At 41.7% G+C, this 24,354-nt stretch overlaps 1 protein-coding gene across 7 annotated transcripts in view; it reads left to right on the top strand.

Annotated features, from left to right (window-relative positions):
• LNX1 (ligand of numb-protein X 1) overlaps positions 1-24,354 on the top strand; it is a 120,432-nt gene that overhangs the window by 50,654 nt on the left and 45,424 nt on the right. For 5 of the 7 annotated variants that reach the window (XM_040065529.2, XM_040065532.1, XM_040065528.1 and 2 more), the window contains one exon: positions 3,463-3,943. In XM_040065529.2, coding sequence (XP_039921463.1) covers positions 3,558-3,943 — 386 coding nt within the window. In that variant the 5' untranslated portion in view covers positions 3,463-3,557. Of the gene's footprint in view, positions 1-3,462; positions 3,944-7,462; positions 7,844-24,354 lie in introns of those variants that run through there. The other 2 variants (XM_040065533.2, XM_040065534.2) reach the window with 2 other exon arrangements.

Genomic DNA, 24,354 nt, shown 5'->3' with positions numbered 1-24,354 from the left:
ACATCCATGTCCCACTGAGGCTGCCAGTGGTGGCTGACACCAACTCAGATGAACACAAGATTTCTCCCCTCTGTTTTCCCATCTCTCCCTCCCTCGATGCCAGGGCTTGAAGAATAGATGTTCAGCCAGGAAATTATTACCTTTCCTTTTTCACTGTGGTTTACCATCTACCTGTGCAGGTTTTCTTGCTCAAAGTGGGGTGGGGTTTTTTGGGTTTTTTTTTGTTTGTTTGTTTGTTTTGTTTTGTGGTGGTGGGGGTTTTTTTGTTTGTTTTTTGTTTTGTTTTGTTTTTTGTTTGGTTTTTGGTTTTGGTTTTGTTTTTGTGTGTTTTTTTTTTTTTTTAATTCATAGGTAATGGAAGGAGTAGAAATATGTACTAGTAATCAATAGGTCAAATTTAAATCCCTTCTCCCCTCTCTTCTACAATGTTCAAGAGGAATAAAGACTTTAAATTACATTATACTAATTATGTAGCTATTCTATGACAGCACATAAATGCTATAAATACAAATTATTGCAAACATTGCAAAGAGCATCTGCCTGACTGAATCCGTGTTAACAGCTCCATCACACACTCTCCATGCTCTCTTTTGGTGGTATAATTACTTCCCAAAGATGGCAGTCATTCCATTGCTTGATACATCCAGCAGTTTATGAAGGTTCATGGGTGAATGTGGACCAGGTTAGCCAGAAGGGGCTGAGACTTTTTTTCCAGAATTTATATTATTATGTAGTCAAAATTTTCTAAATAATAGATGTCATAGGACTTGAATTTCAAGTTCTAAAAATCTAGTGCCTGTTACTAATAAATGTGGACAGATTTGTTTCCCTGTTCCGTAGCAAGTATTTGTAATTTATGTAAACATTGTAAAATTCAGGTACAGCTCCCCACACCTGCCCTTTTCCACTAGCATTGCATTATTAGCACGTCAGACTGATAAAGAGTATCTGTAACATGGCCAGGAATGTCAGACTTTGCCTCCTCTGGGGCTTCTCTCATCATTTTTGCTGCAGCAGAACATGGCCTTAGGGCAGCGATGCCCCTCTTTCTCTGTTGTCATTGCCAAAGTAATTGCAGTCGCTTTGGAGCTGTAGTACTGTTCCCAGCTGTACCTAATTTGTATCAGGGGTCTTGCTGAGGTGTACACGTTGAAGTGGAGGAGAGGTACTTTCAGGGTCAGGCATGAGGTTGGGAAGGGGCAGTTCAGATGCCCATCTTCCTGTTCGAGAGGGCTGCTCTTTCCTCAGAGCAGGGCTTCAGCTTTAGCTTTCAGGTTGGCTGATGGCAGCTGTGTGTTGGGTCTCCTGCCAACAAGAAGCAAGAATTCTGTCCTTGAGAACATTGTTGAAGCAACAAAATGCTGGAGTTGGCTGTATTCTGGTGTGTGGTGCATGAGGCGAGCACCCACATGGATGTACCTGTGTGTGGCAATGCAAGAGGACACGGTGGGGAGTGGAGAAACAGCACAATGTTGCCCATACCCCTAGTTGCCCGAGCTGTAAGGCATTCTGAAAATGTAAGAGAAAACAAAATTTATAGCACAGTGCTATTTTTGTCATGCTTTATTTGTTTCTAATGCTTTTTACATCTATTTTAAGAATCATGCAAGTTCCCAAACCATGTGTTACTGTTCTTGCAAGCAGTCCTGTTGACTTCAGATGGGTTCCCTCCATGAGAGAGGGACGTGGAGAGCAGCTGGACACCCACTCACAGCCACCCCACTTCATCTAGAAGTTATCCAAAAGCTTCCTACAGAAGTCACTCACAGTTCCCAAATAATCTCCCCCACAGCCCCTGATAATTCTTTATCTCATTTTATTTTGCTGTGCGTCACCTTAGTAGAATTAAATAATAATTCCTATATGAAGATAACAGGTGGAGCTGTTACCTGCACTATGGAGAGATGTTTGTTTCTTCACAAATAGCTTTTCATAAAGCTCTGGTGAATACTTCTACAAAAGGAAACATTTGACCCAGTTTGGTGTATTTTAAATATTTTCAAGGGTTCTAAAAGGCAATGATTTTAATTCCAGTGAAGTTACTGCGAGTCAGGAGACAGGCCTTGTGCAGAACTCTCTCTTGCAAGCAAAAACAGACACTTAACATAATTGCTACATAAGAATAGGATATAGGAAAACATTGAAGAGAATGTTTGACATTTGAACATCTGGTTAGTGTTAGTGGGGCTATTATTTTACCTTCATGTCAGAAAAACCTGCCATGTTAAAGTTTAATTTCTCAGGTTTGGAGTCCATGAGCTTTGCATTAAAATAAGGGTTTATTTATATGAAAATATGCTCTGTCATAGTCAGGTTTTTCTTATTATTCTTTCCCTCATTTGCCCTCAGACAGGGGTGTCTGAGGCTGACACATTGTCTCAGCAAATTAAGTCAAGCTGAAAGCAAGGGTACAGTGTTAAGGCAGAGAAGCAAATAAGATTTACATTTTCAAGCAAGAGCAGTAATTAGGCCATTGCATATTTTATACCTTCATGTTTATTTTCAGAGTAGTATATCAAAATAAACATAGAAGTATTGAGAAATAAATGTTCCAACAATCAGTTGGGGTTCAAACAAAAACTACACATTAGTCTTCAGTTTTGGTGCCACCCACAGAGTTTACATCTTTAAGATACCAGCAGGCAGGTGATGTGGCCAGAGCTAATTGGGTTTGTAGTTAGGGTCATACTGGGTTGCTGTATTACAAATTATAAAGGGAATAGGCCTTCTTTTGAGCAATACACTGTTTAGCATTGCGCTGTGGACTACCCTTCAGTATGTGAGCTGTTTAGTTCTACGCAGAGCAAATGAAGTTTTGAACTGATTATGCTAGTGCAGATGGTTATAACAGCTTGACTGCAGGCAGGCAAACTTTGAATGCAGGGGTCCAGGTCCATTTCTGCTTTGGTATGAGAATGGTCTATGGGGCCCCAAGCTCTAAGTTCTCATGACCCAAATTATCCTCACTGTGGCTACACATACTGTGTTTGTATGTTTGTGTGTATTAGGTGAAGCTGCTGCCCTCCCTTACTGTGCTGAACAGGCAACTTGGCCAGAAATCTTTATTCTTACCTGTGTTTCTGCTCATGGTCTTGCAGCATTTGCCCACACACAATGCTACTTTTCTAGCATAGGTAATGTGGCCACAAAATCATCTGACTGGAACTGCAATGATATGCTAATTTAAGTCTTTCAGCCATTAAACACTTGTAGTATTTCTCCCTATCTTGATATCTTTATTTACAATGACAGTATCTGTGCAAATTAAGCTAGATTTATGAGAAAGTCCCTGGAGTTTATTCTCTTTTTTCTGCCCCTTCTTTGCTTTACTCTCCCATCCCAAAGACACAATCCTTTCCTAATGCCTGATATAGTGCTTCCTATCCAGATACATACTGCAAGTATGGTAAGAAAACACAACCCAGAACATAATCCTTTGACTTTCCACTTTCCTCCCCACAGATTTGACAGCACACAAGCCTTGCTACAGCTCTCACAAATAGAAAACAGGTTGGGTATTCCCACCTGCCTCCTTTTGAATTGCATCAATTCTTACTATGAGCCAGAAAGAAGAAGAAATGGAGGATAGCTCCCTGCCACTCTGTGTCACCTGTGGACAAGCACATTTACCAGAAGAAAACCACTTGTACAGCTACACTGAAGAAGTAGATGATGATCTGATATGCCACATTTGCCTGCAACCTTTGCTTCAGCCATTAGACACGCTCTGTGGTCATACCTTCTGCACAGCCTGCCTTACAAACTTCCTTGTGGAAAAAGACTTCTGCCCCATGGACCGCAAGCTTGTGATTCTCCAGACATGCAGGAAGTCCAGCATACTAGTGAATAACCTCCTGGATAAGCTAATGGTTAGCTGCCCTTTCACAGAACACTGCTCAGAGGTCGTGCAACGTGGTCACCTTGAACAACATTTCCAAACCCAGTAAGTTGTTGTTGATAGACCTTTTTCCACTCTTTTTTTTTTTTTGAATAGAGGAAAAAAATCTTCAATTAATACTGATCAAAATAGACAGTTAATGTAAAGAAAGAGTTGTTGATTTCACACCCAATGAGTATCATTAATTTAGAGCTGAATTTAGTCCATTTATAGTCCAAGATATAGGCTATATCTTACTCTTTTTAGCATCAAATGCATCAATGCATGTACAGGACTTCATGCTATTGTTAGCAGTTCTGGGTGAATACCTTGTGGTTAGCTGCGCAATGACAGTGCGTATGCGGTCCAAAGAGATCCGCGTGTTTTGGGAAGCTGAGCTATTATAAATATTTAAATAGCACATAAGGGTTTTATAATTACTCTTTCTTCAAACCTTTTTGGAATCACAAATGACCTATATGAGAAGTAGAGCAGAAAATATTCCAGTTTGGTATTGGTCTTTGAACCTGAATGCTCCTTTCTTCCAGGTGAGCATTTACCCAGGGCACCATGGGGCTCACAGAGAGAGAGTCTGGAAGAGCCTGGATAGGCATCCCCTCCAGCCTTTTCCCTCCTGATAGCCAGGACACCCTCCATCCTGCCTCTGGGAGCGACCTCTCCAGGGAGTGGTTTGGTTCCTCTGCAATGAGAACTGAATGATTCTCTGATTTGCAGAGTAAAAGCATGTGCTGCTGCTTTTGTCTTGCATGTTCTGCCTTGTGAAAGGAAGGCAGGGTTGGGATTTCTGACAGCAGACTAACACTTTGGCACAGTCTGCATAACAGCACCTCAGGTGTGAGGAGAGATGGGGTCTGTGTCTTTTTCTGTGAGCTGTGCTTGTTGCCCAGTGAGATTACTTCCCATGAAGTTTGCAGGTGTAAATCATGTTGCGTTGCTAGGTCTGTACTTCTGCAGGTGGAAGGTGAAGAAAGCCTTGAGCAGCCAGCACAGGGCTCCAGAGTGCTGCTGGGGGCACATTCCTGCACAGACATGGCAGTACTGAAGAGCAGAGCATTGCTGGTGCGCAGGCTGGTGAGACAGAGGGTGGACGTGTGTTCACATACTGCGCACTTCACAGCCTCTGAGCCCGCAATCGGAAATGGCTCTGCAGCCTGCCACTCAAACATGTCCTCATTTGCACTGGAGACCTCATTTCCTGAAGCACCTGGATTCTCACGAGGAATTTATTCACTTGAAGATATTAATGAAGTTATGGTGTCCTAGCCAACCAAAAATGTGATGAGTTTGCATTACTAAACCCAAAAAACCCCACAGGCTTTAGCAATGGGTTTATTGATCCCTTGTGAAGGTGATGAGACCACTTTTCAGATGCTGGAGGTTTGGTGGTTTGGATTTGGGTGCCCTTGTCCCCACATTTCTGCACCTGACTTTCAATGCGAGGATGCTTCTGGTTCATGGTGCAAGAGGCCAGCAGTGTTCTGGGAGTTCCACTGTGTGTGGTTAAGGGGACAAAATAACAAAGTTACTCATAATTTTCTGTCTTAGCCAGTACTTCTCTAACAGGCCTCAAATGTTAATTTCAACAGAAATGCAGGTAAGGGGACTGTCAGTCTTCTTTGAGTTGCTGTCACTGAAATTATATTTCTCTACAGATTCCAGCCACAAAATCTTGAACCCCTAGTGCAAATGCCCTTTCCCTTTGCTATACATATAGCTGAATTCAGTGTGGATTAGACCTTCCTGTTTTCTTAATTTTTTTTTTTACATGATAATGCTGTGGCTATAGAATTCGTAGAACACCCTTTCTCAATTTACTCCCAACCCCCAATAAATAAGCAAACTGGAATATTGGTTTTTCACATGGAAGACAAATAGCTAGCACAACCTCTGATTTCTAGTGTTGATGCTTCTATGCGGATATGTGGAAGTCGCTCCAGTGTCTTACTTTCTTGTCCTTAAGGTAGTAGTAAAAGTACCCTTCACTACATATCTTACAGAATTTCAGAGCTATAAACAATGGTTTGGTCCTGTAGAGGCCTGGCAGGTTTTATTCTAGCACTTACTGTTGAATGTCAGTGGCTTGGCCTGGATCTTCCCCTCAGGATATTCAAGCTCCTTTGCTTCTGGCTCATTTGGCCTGGGCCCAAGCAGAGATAGAAAGAATTGTCCTGGGAACATATTCCCACCATCTCTTGCTGTTCCCTCTTCCCTGTGTCCGGCTCCCTGCACCAGGTCCCAGGTTTGCAAACCCCAGGAGCAGAAGACTGGAGAGTTGGAGTAGAGTCTTCCTACCCTAAAGCCTCTAATAGAGTGAAGTACAAAGCACTGCTACATAGGCTGGGCAATTTGCTTCTTTGCTACTCATGACATGGATTTTCCTTCCTCACAATGGTTGGGAGGACTGAGTTACCTTAAGGCCAAAGGGCAGAGACAGGAGAATAGGAAACCACTGGGAACTTCTGCTCTTGGGAGTTTCAGCTTTACAGTGGATTGGTACTGCAACCTCACTGGCATTACCACTTCAGGGAAGAAATAGGAGGGAACACTTTGAGTGATCCCTGAAGGTGGACTTCTACATCCTTGTGCTTTCAGACACTGCACAGTAACTTTATTTTTTTTAAGCACAACATTAATTAATTATCACCTAAGTTATCTTATGCCTCTGCCTAATATAATTGTTGTAAATGCAGAAACCTCTCTTGCCATCCCATCTCCAATTAATGGCAAAGAGAAGGATGTTGTGCTCCACCACGCCCATATTAAACAGACTGAGCTGATGTTGTTCTCTTTAACTCTGGTGAATCAATAGAGGGAAGGGGAAATGTGTGATCTTGCTTATAAAACAAATACAATAATAATCATATATATTTGGTGTCTGCAGTGAGAACAGTTCAGAGGCCACCTGGTATTTCCACAGAACATTATTTTGTTCTCAGTGAATAAATTAAAGTAGACTCTGCTAGGGTCACCAGGGTGGTCAGAAGTCCTCACATTACTTGCATTATCCGGGTTCAGACCAGTCCTGGTTCTAAGCGAGAAAATGAAAGTTTGCCCTGATCAGGGATGAGGTCACTGGTAGGACAAGGTGAGCTTGCCGTTTTATGCTTTGTAATTGATGAGGGAACTTTATAATTTTTTTTAAACACCGGTTACCATGGAGCAGTTCACTGAAAAAGCATCTTTATTTAAAATGTTTTCTCTTGCATCCTGCAAAAAAACCCTGAGAAGGGATATGTCCTTGGATTATTACATGATTTATGTTTGTACAAAAACATGTGACTGGATTTGGGGAATTCAGACTGAGATGCAAACAGCCAGCCGTTGGCTGTGATCTTTTGCAGTGTTTTACTTTAAAAAGGTGTGGTCTTCTGATATCGCCTGCTACTAAACTCCACGGGGGGCATTTTTCCCCCCCCCTTGTTAGACAGCTACACCCTTCTGTGATGCAGTTTAGCTCGTAACCCATCTGCTTGTGGGCAGTGATGTAAACATACCAGCTGCCTCTGAAGAACCACTCTGAATCCTGCAGGAGGCAGGTCTCTTCCCCGAGCATCGCTCTCCTCTGCAGCATAAGTCACTGTCTCGCCAACCACGCTGTGCTGTCCCTAAACCCTCACATCTACCCATCCGAGAGTCAGATCAAGTAATCCTCTTACAGGTCAATGATTTTTGCAGCGTAGCTTCGTTTAAGGGATTTAAGCTCGATTCATAATGTGCTACCATTGCGTTGAAATGGAAAGGCTTGCTTAGAAGGGGCTTGGCTGGCACGAAAGCTTCTCGTTGTGTGTCCCACCAGCACAGAGAGACAGTGGGAAGGAGGAAACCTAGCAGCAGTGCCAGCACTGCACTGAAAATGAAGGCTCTCCTGTTACTGGTCCTACCTTGGCTAAGTCCTGCAAACTACATAGACAATGTGGGCAACCTGCACTTCTTGTACTCCGAGCTGTGAGTACGCACAGTCGCGCCAGCGTCGTGCTCTCTGTCTGTCTGTCTCACCCGAGTGGCGGGAAGGGGCTCTCCATGAGTCTTTTGGGGGTCTGTCTGTCTGTGTGTGTGCCTGTGCATACGTGCAAAGAAAATCCTGCAACGTCTTGCCAACAGCTTCACACCGTGCTGCTTCCCATCCAGGGGCTAATAATAGCAGTATGTCCCCATTGTTTTCTGCTTTGGAAGCAGCTAAGACATACAGAATGAATCTGCTTTTTTCCTTACCAACTTCTTTTTCTGTACCGATGTTTTAGGTCTTTGTTGGTTTGGGGTTTATTTCCATTTCCGAATCTGTGTTTTTCCTTTATTTCCTTTAAATAGCCTTGGGGGGAGCTGGGTATAGGGGAAGGCATCAGGATAGACACCCCCAGAAGAGCACTGTCTGTGTACATGCATAATGTTCTGTGTGTAAACTGCATGCCTGTAGCAAAATGCTGAGAAGTCTTTCACCAGAAATAATTCACTTGAGACAGGAGAGAATTTTCCCGTATTTCTGTTTTTGCCCAGAGCAGAATGTTATTTTTTCTGTAGAGCAAATTTAACTATAGCAATCCATTCATATATCTATCTTAATGTTTCTAAAAAACCCACCCCGAACGACCCTGTAGCTGGTCTTTCCAACCCATAAAGATAGCATATTCTATGCTATCTTCTGTAAATGTTACTACTTTGATTTGTGCTTGAATGGATTGCACTAGTTAGTGGAGATTTTATTACTAGAAATAGATATTTGTTTTGCTATGTTTTCTTAATTATGTGTTGTTTGTATTTTAACAAATTGTAAACTTTCAAGATCTTCATTGAGATAATGAATAGAATGTCTAATTCTCACAAAAATGAAAAATTACAGTGTTATGCCTGCAGTGGGAATGTTTTAGTAACAGTTGTGATTAGTACCAAAGAGACTAATTTTCAAATTATTTTGTCTCTACTGTCAGACAAAAATAGCAGTGTTTTGCAAAAACACAAAGTCCCCTTTTGAAATCCTTGTGTGATGTGCATGGCAACTATTAATAATTTAGTCACACTGCACACAACAGCTTAGGATTTCTGTATGCTGTAGGTGTTTTTAAGCATTTAAACAAATCTAGTGTTCAGGATTGCAACTATGTCCTCATTTTAATTTACTGGCATTTTGTTTAAGAATGTTAATTAGAAAAAAAATAAAAAAATAATGAAACTAACCCAAAATCCACAAACAACAAGCAAACTAAAAACAGTTAAGCCAAGCAGGCTACAGGAACAATCAAGCTCAAAAGAGGGCAGATGAACACTTATAATGGAAACAATGGCATCTGGGACATCTAGTTTCCAGGAAAACAAACCAATGAGATTAATCAGAACACAGGCACAGATGCAGCCTACTTGCTTTTCTTGGGGAATTCAGGTTCACTGATTCTCCTGGGATAAAGGGCTATGATGTACGGTAGCTATTCATCTCTTATTTATTTAGCCTTCTAACTCACCGAGATGTTAGTTGTGCTGAATGTCGGCAGTTGTTCTAATGGAGTGGGTGTGGACTGTGGTTTGGACGTGCATCTTTAGCTGTCAGCAATGGGAGGTGCACATCCCATCTCCATTGCCCAGCCCTGGATGCTATCTGGCATCCTTCTGCCAGGAGCCAGTGCTCCCACACCACTCCCTCTCTGCCAAGGCAACAGAAAGTGGGTTTTACTGGGGCTGACACAATCCAAAAGGGCACCAGGAAGTTTGACCTCCTTTCAGGAATTTCTCCTTCTCCTCCACGTGTATGTAGTGCCTCTGGCTGCTGCTGGATGCTGCACAAGGCGTGGATATACTGATCAGTGGGATGGATTCAAGGTCCTTTCTAATAACAGCAGTTGAAAGAAAAAGAGAAATACTGTTTTCTGTCCTGTTTAATCAGTTTATACAAATGTTATGATGTACAGGTTGCTACTTCAGTTGCTTAGACATTTTTAATGCAAAGTTTTATGAGTGAAACAGTTTAGCCACTGGTGTCCAGGACAGCCTGACAACCAGGGTCACAGGTTAACTGCCACAGAACTTTTGTACCCCAAACATGCAGCTTCATAAATCTTTCCCCACAGCTGACTGGAGAGTCCCTGTTGTGTCTAGTGTATCTGATGACTTGCACCATGGCTCAAAAGTAGACTGTAGTAGGCAGAAAGGATTTTTTTCATTATCACACTATCCTTGGTTTCTGGTGAGAATAAATACTAGCCTCAGTCAGGACTCATTATTTTCTTGGCTGTCAGCCACTAGAGATACCAGTTGAGGAGGAAGAGCGGAATGATGGGTTTGCTAGCAACAAGAAAAGAGCTGGTGGACAGTAGGGGATTCAGTTACCATCCCTGGTGCTGGCACAAGAGGAAGAATAAGGGTGCTGGGATTCACACTGCCCTCTCTCTCACACAATCCATCTCTTCCCTTCTACTCTGTTCAAAGGTTATGTTATTTGTATTGAACTGCTGAGGTTTGCTTTAGTTCCAGGGCATTTTTGTTCCTAAATGTGGAACAAGTTCCTTGGAGAATAGGGATTAGCCCAAAACCCATCTGGAGAGGCAGGCCCTGGAATCTAGCTAAAAAATAAAGAGATTTTAGGATATTTGAAGAGGAGAAATGAAGCTGGGGAAAGGCTGTGTCAGACCTTTGCACTTCAGCTGAACGCCACACAGGTAGGAAAGAGAGGTGTGTGGATGTGTTGTAGTGGTATTTTAGGGGATAGATGGTGGGTGCCACTATTTTTAGTTTTCTATTAGCAGTCAGATAATTACAGATATTCCCAGGAAGAAAATACATGTCCCCTGGAGTTGTCACCTGCACTAGAACTTCCCTGGCTATTCTCTGTTGTCCTTCTCTTAGCAAAGATCATGACACAGATGTTGTTTCTGTCCTTCCTCTTTGCCAAATTGTGAAGAGCAGCATGTGGTAAGCCAGGGAGACTTTTCTCTTGAGGAGAAGCCCATGGAAATATTTGACAGAAGAACAAGAGAAAACTGTGAGCTCTACCTTGAGGAATCTCTGGGAGATGGTGGGATGTAGCCACACCTGCCCAATGTCTCTCACCATTGTAAGGGTCTACATGGGTGTTGAAGACACCCTACCCCAGGGTCCATGCCTTCTTCATTATATACTTGTAAAAACTTTGAAAGACATCTGCTATCTTTCTTTCTTGTTTAACTTATCTTCAGAAAAGTAATGCTTGCCCCAGCATACTTTTGGGTATGTTATTCCCTCCAGTTAAAAACACGGTATGTGGATGGAAAGGCAGCCTGTGGTCACTCTTAGGAGGCTTTCCTGAGTGTGATGACCTGATGGCACTGCTCACACCATTGCTCTCGCTCTCCTTCAGAAGATGAACTGTGCAGGAGGGTATTTCTCAATAGCAGGATTTTCTGCACCTTTAGCTCAGTCACTCAGAAATAAAACTGAGAAGAAGGAGGTTGCAAGACTAGGCAGTAAATAGCCTCACCTTGTCTCCCTAAGGACATCAATCATGTGACAGAGTGGGGTGGTTTTCAGCCTCATCCCAGTTCAACACGTGGCTATGCTGACTGAGCGAGTGCCCAGGATGTTGCTGAGCATTGTGTGTGCTCTGCAGAGGTCGAGCACTGGGGAGTCCTTGACAGTCACTCTTGCTGGCACTCTTTCTCTCCAAGGATTAAACAGCTCCTGGCCTTAGTCCGTGCTGGTAATACATCAGCTAGATCTATCCCACTAATCTGAAACAAGTCATTGTTTTTTAAAATCTTTTGTTTGTTAGGTGGAAATGCACAACCTACTCCAATGTGTGAAAAAAAAAATTTCTTGCCCTTCTTGAGTTTTGCATGAAACTGTCAAAGGAATCTCACCAAATTAACTGGATCGTGTTTCCTCATATAACTTTTATACAATAACTACTTTTTTAAATTTCAAATCAGCAGTTTGGGCTGAAATAACCAGTAAAATTTAGTTTCTCTCTTTATTTAATTTAAAAAGAAGAGACACAGGTGCCAGCTGTCTTCTAGTGCCATTGAGCACATCTTTTTTGCAGTAAAAACTATGAAGTGCACTCTCTCAGCCCCCTTACAGCACTGTACTTAACTGTGCACCCAAATTCCGTAATTTCTGTTCTACTCAGTGGGGAAACTTGTGTCTGGATTCAAGTCTATCCTTGTGAAATTAGCCACACAGAGGCTGGGGAGCACAGGATGTGCAATACTCATGACAAAATTGTTAAGCCTGGATTCCCCTTTGGGCTTATGTGTTAGTCCACTGCAAAAGCCACGTGTTGGCCTCCTTACTCTGTGCAAAGCTGTGTTTATGGAAATCTGTGTCAAAGCTAAACTGTGAGGTTAATTAAAGCTGAAAGTGCTGGGAAGCAAGGCTTAAGCGGAAATATTCTTGAATGAAAATATAAATTAAATGTTTAGGATATCTGCATTGAATACCAGGACAAAGCACACTGAGATAAAACTCAGAGGGTCTTTTGCAGGATGTTAGAATTGGATGTCTCTTGGAAAGCAGAACTGAGATGAATTAAAACAGAAAGGCATGAGTGTGTCAAGAGCTACCATTAACTTCGCCCTTATGCTACATCTTCACAAAGGGGCCGAACATAGAGTTGGTTTTCCTTCAGAATTCTGAGCTCTCCCTCAAAACCTCAAGGAAAGAGCTACTACTGTCCCTTTCTCAGCCTAGTCCCTCACTGCAGTTAGTCTGACCCCTCTCCACCAGGTTTCTGCCTTGCCCTTCTACTTTTGTCCTCTGCTTCATACCTCTTCTGGTCCTTACCTTTGTTTATTCCCCTCCTCTTTCATGCCTTGGTCCTGCCTCTATTGTGCTCCTTTGTATTTCCAGCCTTTAGAATTGCACGAGAAAGCTTGAAATGTTAATGCAAATAAGGCCGGAAAGCCCCCAAGTAGAATTTCATGTAGGTGAATTACAAATATTCTGTATTACTGGTAAAAGTACAAAAAGAGTTGCAATCTAAACTCTCAGTATTGAATTGCCCAAACTGTATTTTCTAAATATATTGTGTTGCATTCAAGAGTGTTTTATGTTAGCATAGGAGGCAGCAGAAAGTAATTTAGTTGACTGTAAATGTCTGGATCTAGACACTCTTTGACCAAAGATTAATTGCACTCCTTTATCCCCACATTCAGGTTTGGGCTTCTGCCCCACCTTCTGCCACCCTCTCACAAAGATAGTACCTTTCCCCACCAGCACATCCCTCCTGGCTTCTCTGCATGGGTTAGAGAGTGCTGAGTTTGATGAAGTGTTACTGGTTAGCATTTTATTCCCCAGCACTGTGACTCTAGGTGCAGAAATAAATTTGTCTAGGACAGCTCCAGAAACCAAAACCCCCATAAGAGTATTAAGAATTTGTTGGTTCCGCCTGGGAATTTTTTGTGTAAGGAAAATTGGCATTTTAGTTATAGACTGAGAAAGATCCTGCTTCATTTCCTTCTATACATGCAAAAAAGTTACCTTTACTCCATTCACAGTTACCTACACACACTTGAGATCAGAATTAGGCCTTTTGTTCTTCTGGATTGTTTTCTCAAGGCTTCTCACATCTTTGGAAAAGGCTGACATTGGCCAGTGTCAATCTCAACAAACACATTTTTTTGCCAAAAGTAAAGCCCGGGCCAGCCAAGAAACCACTAAAACCCTGCCAGGATGGAAAGGCAATGTAATAATTATGGTTGGCAGAAAGGTTTCTTTTCATGAATAACTTATGTCTCAATTATATTTGATTTTTCTGTAAGTTGCTCAAAAGTACCAGGCTTAAATGTCTGGTCCATGTAACAGGAGCACAGAGGGGTCAAACCTTTACCCCACTTGGAGGCTCCCTCACAGCACGCAATCCACTTTGGAATAGGGACCAAAGAGGGCAAAGTACTGAAGGTGTGGTGGGGTAGGAGGAAGGACTGAGGTGGTGGGAGTTGCAGGAGGTCGGTGATTACTCACAAGCAGCAGACTCTTGTTTCTTGTCTGACATTAAGCCACACAGGCTGTATGCTGCAAGTTTGGCCGACCTCCACATCTCTCTGACAATTAACCTAGTTTAACACTGGCACTGGCAGCATGACAAGGATATTTTTCCTTGAGCTATTTCCCTGACAAATCTGCCAGAACTGGGTTGTCCTGCAACGTGAGGGTAAGCACCGCTCTTTGCAGAGCTCTTCTTCCTGTGGTAGCTTAAATCCTGCTCTGAATACTGGTACTGAGATCAGCCACACTGCAGCTTGTTACACTGTAGGGACGCAGACTAGTAGGTCTGAGGGTCTTCTTGCATATCTTTAATACTCTTGACCTTTTGAGGGAATCTGCCTTCAAGATCCCCAGTCCACAAAGTAACTAACTGCATTTCATGACCTTCTCCATGATAAGAGCTATTGTTCAGGAACTAGAACTGATTTTCTGCATCTTGACATGTGACAGCATGCCTGAGCTTCTTCCCTGAGCCATGTAGTAACAGGGTGCACAAGGATGCCGACAAGCACAGGACACAAACCCAGAGGTTTTGTAGGAACATCACCGGCAATGTTGAACTAAAAACAGCCTGTGTGGTGGCATGCAGGTGACTGCTCGGGGCTTCCCATTTCAAAAGGCTGATCCCTCCATGTTGAACTGGTACCTCAGTGAAGGTATCTGTTAGTCAATGATGTGTCACGTGTCATGACTAAATCCCTACTACCACCAAAGAATTTCTGGTTTGAATCTGAACTCTGTTTCAGGATTAAGAAAGTGAACTGTTTCTGTAACATCTTAAAAAGCTGAATGAACCCCTCGGCCTCAGCCAAGTTGCAGCTGGTAAAGACTGCATTTCACCAGTGAATCCTCGGGCTCTCCCTAGAACATGCTTTATCCATTCATTTAGTTTATTGATTGACAACAGATTCTGAATACTGAGCAAGGCAAGTTCAACAACAGCCCAGTAAAACGGCTGGAGATTTCAACAGATGTGCAACTTTTGCACAAAGAAAAAATAATGTAAATAATCCATAACTTTTTCATATTGTACAATATTTCTTCCCCATATGAAAGAAAGTAGGATGACTGTAACAGTGAGCAAGTCAAGTCATATATTCAGGAAGTTTCTTTGTCATTTTGATTGGATTTCTGCTGGCAGTATCCTCAAATTTTATTGATAAAGTCTTGTTCTCCTCAGCAGTGCAGGCAGACAATAGATTTGTAAAAATGACATATTGCCATTGGCTGTATCTGCTCCCATTCTCTCTTTTTATTAAGGCACTGGGCTGAGTATAGAGGATACCTGGGAGAGGAATAAGAAATTGCCATTGACTCCTCTGTTTTAATGGCGTCTTGCTTCATAACATTGCTGTGACACTTGGTATGAAGCAGGATAAGACAAAACACTTGCAGTTGCTGGAGCCATCTTAATTTTTATTTGCTCTTCTTCTAATTTATTGCATATTATTTACCTGAATAATGTAAAATAAGGGAGTAAAATGCCATTAGAGCTATAAATTTCAGCCACAAATTTCAATCATTAGTGTACTACTTTGTAACTTGCTTTTCTCTCCTCAGCTCTCTTGAAATCATTGTCAGAAAGCAAATGTTTTAGATCAGCAAGTCATTTCATGTGCATGTATTGTGAAGCTTACACTTTCTCTATATTACGCATTGCAGTCCCATCATTCACTAGACAGTGCGCAATATATTTTTTATGTAGAATTTCAATAATTTAGGAACTTCTTAAATAGAAGGCAAGGGAAATCTCCTCCAAGGGTTGTATTCTCCTTTCTTTTCTGCAGAACTTAGTGAATGGATAAGATTAGTTGACTCATGACCTGTTTTTTTGTATTTTATTAAGAACAGATAGTACTAATTTTGGAAGTGTAATTCAGGTATTTTCTTTTCTTGTCCCATAAGTAATAAGCATTACTGTTATATGTTATTTTAACATCCAGTTAGTAATGGTGATATTCCACTGGTTTTAAGTTTCATTCCCATGTAAAAGGAGTAGTGGGAGGGGTTTATAGAAACATCCACAGAGACTTCTTCACTGTGGATTTTATAATTCAACAGTGCCAAAGGTCAGAAAACATGCCTTGTGGAGCAGGCTTTTCTGGAGAGGAGATGGGCATGGTTAACAAAATCTGTCCTGTGATCCATGAGAGACCACTGGAAGCAGAGAGTGTGGTGTGCTCCTGCTGTTACATGAGGATGTGTAGGTTGATATGGATGAGCAAGGCTGTTTTGCTTGATATGTATGAACATCTCCTGCCAAGAGGCTAAATTACAGTCAGAAATAAGTGCTCTGTATGAAAAGCACATGTTGCAACTCAGCCCTTTGCCAGGCAGGTTTTGCAGTGGGAGCAGAAATCCCAGGAGTTTGTTGTGGCTTGCCCTTGTCAGCTCCCAAAGGAGTGTCACCTCTGGTTCTGATTTAAACAATTGGCACATCTCTCCTTTGAGCATTTCTGCCTGCTTTGTTTTTACAGTAGGAAGATGGCACTGCTGGAGAAAGGATGAATAAGTTTCTTTTTCAAATGCAGTGTGTATATACTGGTGTTTCTGTTTTTGTTCTTGACACTGCTGTGTCTGAGGTTGTCATTGGGATCTGTGGAGGAGATGCAGGATTGAAAGTGTCAGTTGCTGCTACTTTGCCCCAACCAGGCTGTGATGGAAATATCCATACTAATAATATTAGTAAATCAGTTTAGCTATGCTGAGGAGGTTCTGCTGTTGATGCCCAGTAGTGTCTACTGCAATCCGTGCCATCCTTCTGCCCCCCTGCTGCAGCATGGACCCTGCCATCAGATAGGCAGAATCTTGTACATCCCACACAACCCCCGGTGTTGGAAGCATGCTGTGTTCTCAACATCTGCTTTCCACCTGTGTTGTGCTGTCATGGGTCAAGAATACAGCCAAACAAATGGTGCCACGCCTGTAAATTTTCTCAGTGTCCATTTTTAGATGGCATTTAAATTTTGCATATCTTGATGAATTTTAGTGGATTGAATATGTGCAGTTTCTAGCAAACGTGCTGCTTTCAGTTTCTTCCCTCAGAGGAGATTAAGTTCCAGTACATTTTTGTTTTATTCTTCCAAGACATGAGTGTAATGAAGTTGGACAGTAATGGTTGCTGCATTTCCCTTTTTTTCTGCCCTTTCCCCAGTAGCCTAAGAATCTGTAAGCTTGAAGGCACTCACAGTTATGGCCTTTGAGTTCAAAATAAATCAGAAGAGAATGGACCAAAACAGGACATTTTATCTAATAAGATATATTGTATACATATAAACTTGTGCTTAATATGTTGAGCTGAGAAAGCAAACAAATGCAGCTTTGTAGATCTGCCTTTTATATAATCCAGGTTCAAATAATAGTGAAGTGACCTGAGTAAACAAAAGAAATTCATGAGGGGAGGTCAAGACCAAGTAACTCTCTTTTGGAGCTGACAAACCGTAATCCATACCAGATAAAAAAAAAAAAAAAAAAAAAAAAAAAAAAAAAAAAAAAAAAAAAAGCTTCTGTTCCATTTACCTCACAGCAAAATGTCCTGTCCTGTCATCTCATCTCACCTCTCCTTACCACAGATGCTAAGTTATATCCTTCATATTTTTGCTAACTCAGTATTTGCAGAGAGGTTAACAGTCTCTTTCTCAGAGAGAAAATGCATTTCACAGATTTGCTTTCTGTTAAGGGCTGCTAATTGTTGCTCAGATCTTCCTGTGCTACATGCCTCCTCTGTTTTTCAAATCTCCAGCAAACAGAGGTTGACAATCAACACAAAAAATACCATAGTGATTTTGCGCCCTGTGATGCTTTATAACATCAAGAGATCTCACAACTGACAGTAAAAAGGGTTTAGCCTGTGATGAAAGTGTTGGATTTGTTTGCATGCTGGGTAAAAATAACAGTTTGCTCTTAAATAGGTGCTTACCTTTTTGCAGTGTTACGTAAACTCTCTGGACACTACCTGGCAAGTATGAATTGCCTGCTTCTGCCCTATTTATCTTTTAAGAAAAGATGCAGGTTTGAATCTTCAAATAGGTTCTTCTGTGGATTCTCTTGACAAGACTTGTAAAGCTCATTTAGTCTCTGTCAACACCAATACCAGGCTGTGTTTTGGTTTCTTTAGCCATTTTCCATGTGACTGCTCCTGGCTACACTAAATCTTTGTCTTTCTCTTGCTTCCTCTCAATTCCTGTTTTCTTTACACCTCTTCTCTTGCCTTTTGCCTCTCCCACATTTTTGTCCCACTAGCTTCAGCTATACCAAAGGATCAAGGTTATCAGGGAAGTGTGGCTTTGAACACTGAATAGCATGGCAGCAACAAGTTTCTTCTGTCTGGTAAAGGAGAACTGAACTGATTTTAAAACATTAGGTGCTCTTGGGTTGAACTGCGAATAAAGATCACCCACTGTCATTTCAAAACCACTTGAAGTTGGTAGGTTCAGTCAATCTGTTGGTAGACACTTCTGCTAAGTCTGCCCAAGCCGTGTCTTCACCGTTGTAGTGGTGGCAAGACCCAGTCTGCATCCTTCTCTCATCTGTGTAATAGAGAAATAGCCGGTGAAAGGACAATTCACTTGAATGTCTGGTCTTGTTGCAGGAGAGGAAGAATTAAAAAGAGAAACTGGCTGATTTTATATGTCAAGGACTCTTGTGGTTGACTCCAACGTTGCTGAAGATACTAAGTCTTGTGCCCTCTATTACCTTGCACTGTTGCAGCATTGCAAAACTCTGAGCTGATTTTGTTTCTTACTTTAAATTTATGGATTAATGTATGAGTAATGTATTGTGAAATTAAGCTGTAGAACTTAACTTCAGCAAAACATGTGGAGCTGAAGGCTAAAAGCAAGGAAATCTTTATGGGTTGACCAGATTTGCTAAGACTCCCTTTATAGTACTTTCACTTCAGCAGTCTTGGTGAATTTGAAAGGTTTTTCTGTTAGACTAAACATAGGTTAAAGCAGGCCATGGAAATAGCTCAGCTAAAGACCTGACAACTAATCAGAGTTTTATCAACTGATCCTCTGCCTAGTTAAATTACCATCTGGACTGAAATTCTTAAAAGAGTTACAAACTGTCCTACAAAACCCACTGCAAACGGTGAGAATAAAACAAGCTAAAACAAATAAGGGTCATAAGTTCTCTCCCTGTGTAATTCAATTCCTCTTACTTAGTTGATTTGTTTAGTTCCAGAACCTTGCTCTAGTTGTTCTGTCTGCTATTCCAGTGCCCAGACAGAGGATGCTATGGAAGAAGTTAGGAAAACAGCCACGTCAACATACTTGAGTTTTACCTCACTTAGTTCTATACCACTGACTTCAACAAATTACTCTCTTGAATTTAATTTGAATTAATTTGGAAGAAAACAAGGTTTTGCATACATGGGAAAACTTCTCCTTTTCACACTTATAGAGCAGAGGGATAGAATAGTAGAGTCCCAAAAAAAATATTTTTGAGAGAGGAGCCTCTAACCACACTAATTCACAGCATGAAATTTTTAGCAGAAATAGCAGTTTTAAAAAACAGAACACCCCTGGAGGGCATGTGGGTGAATGGACTCCAGCTTCTGCAATCTTTGTGAAAACCACTCCCTCCCTCAAAAAATACGCACCCCTGTGTGGGATCTTTGTAAAACCTCAGACTGCACTTCTCTTGCCCCTTGTGACAATGGTAGTTGTACCACAACAGATCTTAATACCCTGACTTTTCTCACTTGTTGTTTTTTGGTGTTTTGTTTTGTTTTGTTGTTGGTTGGGGGGGGGGGGTGGATGGTTGGTTGTTTTTTGTGTCTGTGTGTGTGCGTGTGTGAAATTTATGTTTCTAAACTGGCAAACAGGAATTCCATTATTTTAACACTGACCAGAAAGTGCCCTTGGAGAAGCATGTTTTCAGAAGAGTAGCAGGACTTGTAACAAAACAGTGACCCACTGCTGAATAGTTAGATCTGCTGCTGAAGAGCCAGAGTGCAGAAAGGTCCCTGTTTGTCTCCAGCTTTGAAGCTTTTAAGTCCTTGTAAGGGCCATGCATGCCACCATAGAATGCTTCAAGGGGTTTAGAGGCGAACAGACTTGCTGCCTGTCTTACAAACTACTGAAGAAGTTGTACAGAATAGCTATAACCTAAGGATTAATCCTGGTCCCCTCTCACCGCCTTTCATTGACCAGCATGATGGAGATGAAGTAGGAATCAGTTTGATGTATCCATTTTTCCTCAGTGTGCCAGGCATAAGGAAGCAGAGGGTTCAGGTTTGCTGGTATTTTTCTGTTGACCTTCTGTTGAAGGGAAAGTCTGGGCTTACGGTTTCTTCATTCAAAATCTTCTGTGTGATTTTTTTTTCCTCATCTCTTGGCAGTGCCTGAGAATGGGGTAAGTGTGGCACCATGTGACACACCTTCCTCTGTCTGTCCCCATCCTCCTTCCTGGGGAGGCTGTGGACACAAAGGAGGAAGGAGACAGTACATGTCCCTCTGAGACCTGGCTTTGGCTTGCTGCAGGGGCATACACTAGCAGTACTTCAAAACAGCCTTGAGATAGTGTTTTTTCTCTGAAGGTGTGTGACTGCCTGCAGAACCCAGGAACAAACTCTGGGACAACTGGCCCAAGGGGGCAGACACAGGAAGAGAGGTAGAGTAATGGTTATTACCTGAAATCCTAGGACATTCTGTAGATGTGGCTGTGACTGGGCAGGAGAGGGCTCATACAGGGTTATCTCAGCTGAGACATAATTATGCTCTCCTTTGTCAGAGAGAAACAGAGAAACTGGATGCTAAGTAATTATATATGTCTGTTTTTCAAGTAGTGTTTGCTATTTGGAAAGTTAGGCCTGGGCTTCCTGAGCAATGTTTTCAAGAAAAGCTTATGACCGTGTGAAGCATTATTCTGGAACCACCTATTGTGCTTTCTGATGATGACAACTCCCTCAGTGCCTTTTTCCCCCCTCTCTGACATTTCCAAAAAGAACAGCTGTGCTGCTTACAGTCCCCTCTGCCAGGGAAGCAGTTGCTGATATTATCCTCCCCTCCCTTCTGCCTGCTTTGCAGAGTGCTTCTTCCAGGTCTTCTAAAAAAGTCACATTGCAGAGAAATGGTCCTCACCCTTGCAAGCCATTGGTGAATTGTCAGCTCCAGGGATGAGAACAGTTGTTCAGGTGACTCATGATTCTGCATCTTTAGCAACACATGGATGCAGTGACATATTTAGTAACATGTGGATATTTGAAGTCCCAAAATCTTTTGTGCTTTTAGAAGGTAAATGGGTGTTACTTTCATTCCCCTCTCTACTTTTTTTGCTAGAGATGCTGAGGGAATAAAAGTACAGTTCCTAGGGTTAGGGCTTTGTGGCAATGCTTTAACTCTTATTGCTTTTTGTGCTATGGTAGTTTAAAGAGCCAAATGGTGTTGAGGGAGACATTGAAAAAAAAACATAGTAAGCAAAAATGATTTTTTTTATTACATATTAAACAAAGCAAACTTAGTAATTAGTTTTCAAGATGTGGCATACTGAGGGGTAGACCCTATCTCTCAAAGAGACCCAGGGCTTGAGCAATGAGGCATTTGGTGTCCAGAAGAAAGGGTGGCAAAGAAAGGGCAAGAATTATCCTAAAAAGGAGGTTTGAACACACAGGGAAGTTAATCCATAATAAAGCTGGGTGTCAAGTGACAATACTGTTCTTATTCTAGAGTAATTTCTCTAGTGAATACTCTTACTGTGGAACAGGGATGTCTCCAGGGAAGCTGTTCTCAGATGCATGTGTGTACACATATAATATACATAGTGTGCCTGAGGCATCATTCCACAAGCACCGCAGTAATCATGTACTTCCCTGTTGCACACAACCCCTAGGAAGCAGCACCACCTCTGAAAACTGAATGTGGTTAACCTTTACAGAATACTTTGTGCTCCATTTTGGAAGATCATCTTAATGCCAGTACCTAAGTACTCAGATAACCCTGCAACTTGGTGCTGCAGCATCTTCAATTAGCTTTTAAAGAAAAAGAAAATAATTTGCCATGAGGCTGTTCTGTTTACAATCACTAATTGTCAGGTATTTATTTACCTTCCTTCTTCCTCCTTTTCTCTCGGTATTGCACTCTTTTAAACACACAGTGCTGAGTATCTGGCTTTGCCCTTCAGGAAGCAAACTTGTTTCAGGGCAGTTAAGGAAGTTCTTCAGAAGCTGAAGATAGGTAAACTGCCAAACACTGGTCTAAGACAGAAGCCTATGTCTCAATTTCTAATATAAATATTTAAGTACACTACAAATTTTGTTTAGTCTGTCTACTACTTTTTTTTTTAATCCTCGGTGTCCATGTCAGGCTGAGGTGGATATTCCGTAGCCATTGGGAAAATTCTCATTGTATCTGTAAGACTATTCTCTATTATATGGTTTGTCAAGCCATCTGCATAAACAGCATGCTGTTGTTGTTATATTCACATGAAGAAAGTAGGAATTGTTTTATGCATGTCTCAGTCAGGGCTTCAAACTTGTCCAATGCCCCCAGCATGGTGCTGTCTGATGAACATTAGTATACATGTCCAGCTGGAGATTCTGACTTTTGATGATAGTTTGGGTCACCTTGAGTGATGCCTTTGATGTGAAAATTAGCACATGATGAAGCATGGCATGAGCATACTGCTGGAAGTTAGATTGCCAGCTGCCTTCTGAGGGACCAGGGTCACCTCAGTTTGAAGAAGACAGATGTAATAATCTCCATCTCAGAGCTGATAATGAAATGACATCATTTCCAATGCCACCTTGGTTTTCCTTCAGGGAGTCCATCATTACTGCTAACAAGACCCAAGTCTACTTAAATTGTGACATTAACAAAATCACAGCCTGGGCTGGAACAGCCTCAGGCACAGAGGCTGTCTGAGTCACCCAGATGCCACAAACTGTCACAGAGAATTCACGGTTTGGATTCCTTTCAAGACAGGCTGTCGCACAGCAGCCCCTACCCATTTTGTGGGAGCAGCAAGGTCAGGCAGGATGCTCCTTCTCTTAGGACAGCAAGAGCAAAGCCACTGTCCTGTATTACCCAGGGATTATAATTGCAGCTCATCCTCAAGGTTCAGTACTCCAAACCTGCTGCTCAGGTTTTCCCACAATGTTCTAGGTGCCCAGCTCTACCCATGATGTTTATATTTTAAAATTGAAAGCAAGGCCAGTCATTAGAGCTTGAATATTGAAATTTCCAAAGCTGCAGTGTTGTAAAAGGGAAACTGCAATTTCCTGAAGAACATTTTGTATTTTTTTATTCTGTTTCCAGTATTTCAGTTGGGTGAATATAGAAGTTAATGTGTTTTGTAGCAGGACAGGATGAAATGACTGCCTCTTATCCTGAAGGGGCTTTTCTAAAAATTGAATAATTAAAGAAGAAAAAGCAGAGAGAAAAAACCCAGTATCTGAATGGGGCCTGCAGGGAAACCAGAGGGGGTCTCTGCCTGGGACTCTAGTGATAGGACAAGGAGTAATGGGTACAAATTGAAAGAAGGAAAACTTAGGTTAGATATAAGGAAGAAAATCTTTACTGTGAGGATGGTGAGACACTGGAAGAGCTTGCCCAGGGAGGTTGTGGATGCCAGCAGTGTTCAAGGACAGGTTGGATGGATAAAGCCTTGAGCAACCTGGTGTAGTGAAAGGTGACCCTGTCAATGGAAGGTGGGGTTGAGACTAGATAGTCTTTTAGGTTCATTCCAACCTAAACCATTTCATGATCTTCTCTTATTTATACAATACAAAAATAGTATGAAATCTGAAAGAATAGAAGTGATTAAGAAAACCTAAAGAAACATATAAATCTGTAATCTAACAAATATGAAGGAGCAACAGCCTGGGAAAATTTGGTTTAAAGGAAGGTACAGAACAAAACTTGTTTTCTCCTCCTACATTTTTTTTCACACTGTTCACTGGAACAACATACCCAAGAATATAGTGGCGTTCCCATCACTAAGGTTTTCAAGATGCTTTAGATCAATCACTTCAGATAAAACTTTTATCACTTAAAATTTTGGAGAGGATGCTAAATAATCTCATTTAGCTACCACTTCCATGAAAGGTAGGACAACATGATCTGTTAGGGTCCCTTCCAGCCTAGGCTCTTCTATGATTTTATGGTACTTTTCTTTGTCTGGGATATCCGTCTTGTATTGTTGGTAATATGATACCCATTTTTGAAGGCATATTTTGTTATTAAGGACTTTCAAGGCTGAATTCTACCCCAACACTTGCTTGCACTCTAATTTTTGTGTTTTACTCCTTGACTCACCAGTTATATCCTTGTGATCAGAGAAAACAATATACAATTTTCCAGAGAGGAACTCAGCCTGTATCTGAAGCCTCTAAGGCACTTGTGTGCCTTGATGGTATTGCCAGGCTTTCCCCAAGATACTGGCTGACTAAGAGGAGAGTGCCTTTCCTGTGAACCTCTCTCAAATTCAGCTGAAAAGCCACAGCAGACTCTGAAACAAGACTCAATTTCTCCCTCCCTATGTGCAGTTTTTCATTTGGATGCAGCATTGGT

The sequence above is a fragment of the Hirundo rustica genome, chromosome 5 (genome assembly GCF_015227805.2).
Source record: "Hirundo rustica isolate bHirRus1 chromosome 5, bHirRus1.pri.v3, whole genome shotgun sequence".
Classification (NCBI taxonomy): Eukaryota; Metazoa; Chordata; class Aves; order Passeriformes; family Hirundinidae; genus Hirundo; species Hirundo rustica.
Note: the sequence above shows the minus strand (reverse complement) of the source record. Positions and strands in the feature narration are given on the sequence as shown.